The sequence below is a fragment of the Psammomys obesus genome, unplaced genomic scaffold, assembly GCF_907164565.1.
Source record: "Psammomys obesus unplaced genomic scaffold, mPsaObe1.curated_primary_1811, whole genome shotgun sequence".
Classification (NCBI taxonomy): Eukaryota; Metazoa; Chordata; class Mammalia; order Rodentia; family Muridae; genus Psammomys; species Psammomys obesus.
The window spans coordinates 9,159,867-9,167,706 of record NW_026585987.1 but is presented as its reverse complement, the minus strand read 5'-3'; the positions used below and the strand labels follow the sequence as shown (position 1 = coordinate 9,167,706).

At 39.0% G+C, this 7,840-nt stretch overlaps 1 protein-coding gene across 1 annotated transcript in view; it reads left to right on the top strand.

Moving 5' to 3' along the window:
* The window catches only part of C9 (complement C9), a 45,610-nt gene extending 40,213 nt beyond the window's left edge, over positions 1 to 5,397 (top strand). The window contains exon 10 of the mRNA XM_055601081.1: positions 5,169 to 5,397. Coding sequence (XP_055457056.1) covers positions 5,169 to 5,396 — 228 coding nt within the window. The 3' untranslated portion in view covers position 5,397. The remainder of the gene's footprint in view (positions 1 to 5,168) is intronic.
* The last annotated feature ends 2,443 nt before the right edge of the window (positions 5,398 to 7,840 follow it).

Sequence of the window (7,840 nt, the reverse complement as noted above, 5' to 3'; positions counted from 1 at the left end):
GAAGGAAGGAAGGAAGGAAGGAAGGAAGGAAGGAAGGAAGGAAGGAAATAATAGATAGATAGGTGATAGATAGACACATACATACATACATACATACATACATACATACATACATACATACATACACACGCATACCTACAGACAGATTGACTGATAATGTAGGTCAGTGGTAGAGCACTTGCTCAGCTTGTATTAATCTTTGGGTTCAACTAAAATAGCAACAAAAAAGTGAAGGTATTTCCTCCAAATTAGACACAATGAAAGTGAAAAAGAAATTGACTTAAATAAGAAAATAAAATCAAAGCCCATTTGTTAAATATAAATTTTATTGAAATCCATCCTGATGGACTCAGTAAATAAAATTTTGTGCCAAGAGATTTTAAACAAGGAAAGAATTGAAGATCCAGGCAGATGACATCTAAGATGGCTTGTTCTCTCATCTCTGTAAACGAAGTTCACTCTGTCCTTTACAGAGGGCTCCAAGGCTGTTCTTTGGAAGGTTGTAAACAGCGAAAGAGCTGGCATTTCACGTCTGTGGGATTAAAGGCTCTGCTGCAGTGTCCCCACTGTATTTACTAGAATATTCAAGACACTCATCAGCTCTGTCAGCACAGTGCTTCTGGCTAGGTCCAGCATGTCCTGTATTCTGTTTACTATTCAGATCTTTAGATCAGTGAAGATTCCAATTCCTCTAGTGTCTAAGTTTCATCCTCTATAAATGGAAAGCCTAGTTAATTCCCATCAAGGTCATCTGTAGTCTCCCAAGCACCTCTTTGTAAATATATCTTCTTACAGAGAAAAATTTAAAAAGAATAAACTGTTACATTTTTATTGAATTTTTCTGTTTTTTTTTTAATCCCTGAAGAGAAGTTACACAGTTATAATTGACCTTCAAGCCCAATATGGTAAAACCTATCTGTAATCCCATTTATTCAGGAGGATGAAATAGAAGAATGACAAGTTTAAGGATAGTCTGGGCAACCTAATGAGACCTTATCTCAAAGATAAAAATGGATCTTCAGATACATCTTAATGATAGAGCACTTGCTCAGTATAGACAAGGACCTGTGCTCAACATTTTGGTGCCACAACACACACACACACACACACACACACACACACACACACACAAACACACACACAAAGCGAGAAAGTGAAAAACATGAAGTTTGAAAAAAAATAAAAAATAAAAATAAAAAAACATGAAGTTTGACTTGAAATAGATTTTAAAGAGTGTTGGTCTCATAAAACTTGTGGAAATGGACCTTGTGTGATTGGTTACTAATTTCAGCAACGAATTACAGTCTTTTGTAAGCAAAAGGCTATTGTGTAAGTCAAATGCTGATTTCTGTACCAATATCTGCAATTTTTGTTCTAAGAATATCCTGTCTCAATGTTTTATAAACACTGCTCTCTAATTGTCCCCAGATATTCCAATAAAGCAGCCAATCACTGAGCAGGGGAGAGAATAGGACTTTCTCCCATCCAGGGGAGAAGGAATTATAAGAGGGAACAGGGGATTCAGCAATGGGAGAGGTTCAAGAGAATAGGAGAGGAGCTACAGCAGGAAAGCTACAAAGTGCAATATCTCTGGGATGTACACTGGGAGGAAGCCAAATTACCTTAGAGGGTTAAGAATAGACATTTGCTCAAACATGTTTGTAGCAGCTTTATTTGGAATAGCTAGAAGCTGGAAACAACCCAGATGTCCCTCGGTTGAGGAATGGATACAGAAATTGTGGTACATTTACACAGTGGAATACTACTCAGCAATTAAAAACAAGGAAATCATGAAATTTGCAGGCAAATGATGGGAACTGGAAAAGATCATCCTGAGTGAGGTATCCCAGAAGCAGAAAGACACACAGGGGATATACTCACTCATAAGTGGATGTTAGACATAGAATATAGGATAAACATACTAAAATCTGTACACTTAAAGAAGCTAAGCAAGATGGAGGACCCTGGGTAAGATGATCAATCCTCATTCAGAAATGCAAAGAGGATGAACATCAAAAGAGGGAGAAAACAGGGAACAGGACACAGAGGGCCTCTGAAAACCTCTACCCTGTAGGGTATCAAAGCAGATGCTGATACCCTAACTTTATTGCCAAACTTTGGGCAGAGTGCAGGGAATCTTATGAAACAAGTGGGAAATATAAGACCTGGAGAGGACAGGAACTCCACAAGGAGAGAAACAGAACCAAAAATCTGGGCACAGGGGTCTCTTCTTAAACTGATACTCCAACCAAGGACCATTCGTGGAGATAACCTAGAACCCCTGCACAGTTGTAGCCCATGGCAGTTCAGTGTCCAAGCAGGTTCCATAGTAATGGGGACAGGGACTGTCTCTGACATGAACTAATTGGCCTGCTTTTTTATCACCTCCCCCTCAGGGGGGTGCAGCCTTACCAGGCCATAGAGGAAGACAATGCAACCATTCCTGATGAGACCTGATAGACTAAGATCAGAAGGAATGGGAGGAGGACCTCCCTTATCAGTGGATTGAGGGAAGGGCATAGGTGGAGATGAGGGAAGGAGGGTGTGATTGGAAGGGGAGAAGGGAGGGAGCTACAAGTGGGATACAAAGTGTATAAACTGTAATTAATAAAAAGAAAAAAGAATAGACTAATAACTGCTTAGTTCTTGTGCTATGAAGATTGTTAAAATAATATAAGAGTTTCAATTATTTGTGTGAAAGCCGGATTAAAAGAGAAACTGAGAAGCAAACACAGTTTTATGAAAATCACATTAACAATCTGTGTTCACTAGTTCTCCTTTCTGTAAGGATGAGGATTCTGTTGTCTGTATACAACATGTCAAACACTAGAGATGCTCTTAATTCTAAAATAATTATCTTTCTACATGGTCATACAGACTCAATAGAGCCTCTACCACTCTACACCATGAAATTATTTGTATTTAATCTTCTGCAGCAAATCAGTGATCTGCATATTTAAGTTGTCAGGTTAGTCTTGGAAAAACAACCAGGAAGTCACATTATACTAAGTAAAACAATTGATGATAGTGATGTATGTTGTTTACTATACTACAGTGACCATGGCGGTACTACACTAGTTAGAGCCTGTGGCTTTCAATATCCCAATATCTCGCTCATGGCCTCTGACCATACAAAGAATATAGACTGGCCTATTGTCTCAGTATTTACTTTTGTCAACTTTCAGGAAAAGATAATAATCCCACTTCAGCTTGCTTGTATCCTGACACATATTTTCTACATCTTGTCTCCACAGAATAGCTGAACTTTGATTTTTTTTTCTCCTTATCTCCACTGTTACAATCAAATCCTTAAAATGTCAGCAGAGAGAAACTACCTCTATTGCAGATTACTAGAGAGATATAAAGCTTACAACTTCTGCCAAAGCAATAGCAGCTAAAGGAGTAGAGCTGTAATTTAATTCACTGGCTTCCTGTAAGGTTTTGTTTTGACATTATAAGAAACAAGATTATGTAAGCCTGCTTCATTTTCTAAAAAGATGTTATGTAATACAGTGTTCCCTTTATAGGAACTCATGGGAAATATTAGTCTTTAATCTCATTTTGTTTCTCCTGGAAATCAGGTGTATTTTCTCATATGCCTGGGATTGATAAATTCCATTGTGCGTTATTCAATGAACTAGAAGATGTAGCCAAATTTATGGCACGCCTGGTGCAAATGGATGTGTTCTGGCTTGAGTTTTGTTCATTAGTATCACTTTGCCCCTCAGCTTTTCTGTTCTCAGCGTTTCTTTCTCCCTTTTTAATTTCCCTTTGCCATTCTTACGTTTGAGTAACATGAATAATCTACATTTAGACTTTCTTGAATGCCATGAGGTAATAATGAGTGGTGAACAAACCTATCACTTTGTTCAATTATATAATTCTTAGATATCCACTGGATGTTACTGACAGCCAGTGTTTTTAAGGGCCAAATGTTAGTGCTCTGTAGGCTACAGCCATAATGGCAGAGTGAAAGTTGTTTCTAACTCTCTTGCATAGGGGTAAAAAGTAATTTTCATTCTATTATGAAACCATGTTTGGTACATATTGCTAATTATTTGGGATGACTGGAAGAGATATAAATGCGATTAATATTAAACTTTATGTTTTTTAATTTTTTTTTTATTTTATGTTCATTGGTGTTTTACCCACATGTATATCTGTGTGAGGGTGTCAGAATCCCTGGACCTGGAGTTATAGGCATTCAGAGCTGCCATGTGGGTCCTGGGAAATGAACCTAGGTCCTCTGGAAGAACAGCCAGTGCTCTTAATTGCTGAGCTAAATATCCAGTCTAAACTTGATGCTTTAGCAAATTTATGATAAAATATATCCACTTTAATATATCCACAATGACAAAAGAGCTAGTAAGTATAGGAGAAAAACTCAAAACCTTTTCTTAATAGAAGATAAAGTTGGTCTTTATGACCAACTCTGATGAGCTATGCAGAAAGGCTTGAGGGGTTACACTGAGACTCTCTGCTGCCTGCCTGTGGTAGTTTTGACTCCAAGATTTAGGCTTCTTTGAAACTATTACTGCCACGTGTCCTTCATCTTTATCTCTTTGAACACTTTGAACACTTTTATCCAAACTGTTTCCTCCCTGGCCCTCTATGCCTGTATCTTAGATTATCTGGCCTTGGCTTTCTTTTGAAGGCAAAACAAGATAAATATCTTTCCTCAAAATCCAAAATAACTCTACCACATGCTTACCCTGTTTGTGCCAATGTGGCAGAGTTGGGAAGAGGTTTCTTTCTCCTAAATAAATAGATCAGAGCTGAAATATGAGTTAGAGCACTACTTAGCCAAAACTATATAACTAAGGCATACTCTGCCTTAGTAGTTCCCGACACATTCTGGACGTGAGCCCATTCTTTCTTAAAAGTATTGAAAATTCTTCTCCCACTTCAGGCTTCTCACTTACTTGATGATAATTTGATAACATATGCCCTCTTTCATTCTTTTTATTTTTAAATGTAACCTCCATGAGAGCATGTATCATGACTACTTTTGATCACTAGTGTAACTTCAAAGGCTAACACCGTATCTGGCAGTAAGCATTCAAAAAGCTTCCTGCACAAATGAATTAGGAAGTCAATGACTGAGTGATGGATGTTTTCAAAGTTCTCTGTAGACAAAGACCTAAAACTGAATATTTTCTCTCTTACAGCTGTCCCCTATATATAATCTGGTTCCTCTGAAAATAAAAGATGCATATGTAAAGAAACAAAATTTGGAAAGAGCTGTTGGAGACTATCTGGATGAGTTCAGTGTTGATAAATGCCAACCATGTCAAAATGGAGGAACAGTGATTCTTCTAGATGGACAGTGCCTTTGTTCCTGCCCACCCACATTTTCAGGAATCGCCTGTGAAATCCGGAAACAAAAACAGCCTTAAGGTGAGATGAATGTATTTTGGTATTCAGACAAGAATATTCATCCCATGGTTAGTTAATATGAAATGAGCTCTTAAGTTACTTTCTAATAAACTCCCATGCTGTGATCACATATAGTCTAAATATATTACTAGTTGTGAAGGTTGACAAATCAGTCCTCATGTGCCATTTTAACATCATCCACCTCTGTTATTTAAACATATTAAAAAAAAAATTCTAGTTACTGTATTCCTTCCTCCCTCTCCCTTACTTTCTCTTGTGCTTTTATTGCTTCCTTCCTTTCTATCTGTCCTTTCTTATTTTAACTCCTGGTCATTCTAATCTATAGGCAGGGTATAAGCATTCAGTTCTGAACCCAAGCCAATTAACATCTCTTGCGAAAGCTTTCTAATTCCCTAGGAATTGATTCTCAGCTAATGCATTTTCCCCACGCTTTCCCTTTGTCCTTTCCAGCATCCACTACTTCGACTCTGCATGAGCATCTCCAAGTTTGGAAATGCATCTCATACTTTTGTCTTAAACAGCACTGTAGCTGCAGTATGTGGCTACTGTAGTCCATTATCACACGGAGAATAAGGGGGAAGAGCATCTGCATGAAAATATGGGCCCAAAGTTGAAGTCCTATTCAACATAAAGATTTGACATTCTTTTGTTTTCCATAGAAAACAAAGAAAACCCAGGTTCACATGAAAGGAACAACAAAAAGAGAAAAGCCCCAGGACTTTCCAACTTAGCATCCTAATCTGGAGGGAACCCTCACTGCCAATCGGAAAGCAGCCTGCTTCATGGAAATCCTCCCAGCCTCTGAAGTCTCCTCTTCTTTTAGGCTACAGTGCCTTTCTCCCTCTTTAATGCCTATAACACTTCCATTTTTTATTCCCTAATGAAGAGTCAGCAGTGAGACATGCCAGGACTGCTTTTTTCCCACAGGCAATGCCAATCTATTGCTAATAAAACAAAATTAAATTAAAAACAGAATGTTGTTCTAAAAGGCTTTAAGTAATTGCCAAGCTGCTTCGTATGATTAATATATTCCACCAGCCCCATTACCAAGTCGGTACCATGTAATTTAGCTCTTATTTACGTAGTTGTTTCATTTGCTTGTTCGTTTATATGAGCATGTGCTCATTTGGCAGATGCCGAACACCTACCACATGCACAGTGTTCTGCTCTTATTAGGCTTTGATGTCCAACTTAACTCTACATGTCTGGGAGGAAGGGCTATAGTACGTATACCAAAGTTGTTAGATTAAATCTTGTGAAATGGCCTCTGTTTTGCACAAACTCCAGCAGTTTCATACAGTTTAGTTTTGAGTTGTTAAGACTTCTGAGCTGTGTAAGGTAAGTCTGCCCACCAGAGCAGCTGATCAGAACTGGCTGTACTCTTCCTTCTAGATGGTTATAAGGTCCAAGGGGGGGGGGTGTGAGAGAGAGAGACAGACAGACAGACAGACAAAGGGGGGAGGAGAGGAAGGGATGAGAGGAAGGAGGGAAGAAGGAGGGAGGGAAGGAATGGAAAGAAGGAAGGGATGGAGAGAGAGAGAGAGAAATTGAGCATGCATCTGTACCCACACACATGCAGCTAATCCAGGGTTGATTTGCTGTTGTGCTGGTTTGTTGGTTTCTATTCTTACACAAGGCTACCTGGTCCTTGAGTTTTGGGGGATTCTTCTGTCTCTGACTCCCTCTCTCCATAAGAGCTCTGGGGCCATATTACTCACACCAAGTGTCTAGCTTTTACATGGGCTCAAGAGGTTCAGATTCAGGTCCTTTGGCCTTACATAGAGAGGACTTTTTTAAACTGAGCATCTCTCCACCCTGAGAACTTTGGGGTTTGAGAAATTTTTGTAAATAATTTCAAAGATGAAATTTTAAATTAGTTTTCAAGACTTTTAACAGTAAACAACAATGTTTCTGGCTATGAGATGCACTGTAATACAGAATACTAAGTTTGATGTGGGGACAGCAGTTGAAGTACCAGGCTCCTTGAGACTTAAATTTGCCCAGTGAACCCAAAAGAAGTTCTATATTTTGTACCAAACTCTGTGTTAATTAGAAAGAATTGGAATTTGTTGAATACACATAAAACCTGAACTGTTCTTACTCCACTATTGAGAGGTTTTGGTATGGGAGCCTCTGGATGGAGGGAAGCAACTAGAGTAACTGCTCAGAATTCTTTTGATGGTTCTGAATTGCAAAGGTCAAACAAAGAGAGTGGGTGTGATTTGGCTGCCACTTCTCTCATTCCACTGACTGCCAGAGTGGATTCAGCGATCTGGCTGGCTAGGTGGGTGACCCTTCCCTCCCTCAATGCTCCATGTGTGTCGCTCTGATGCTTAGTCAAACAAAGAAGGAGAACAACCTTCTCCAAATAAGAAGAGGCCCGGTCTTCAGTGAAGGGGTAAGAGTAGCTGCTCTCCTGCTGGAGCCTTGTAACAAGTTCTCA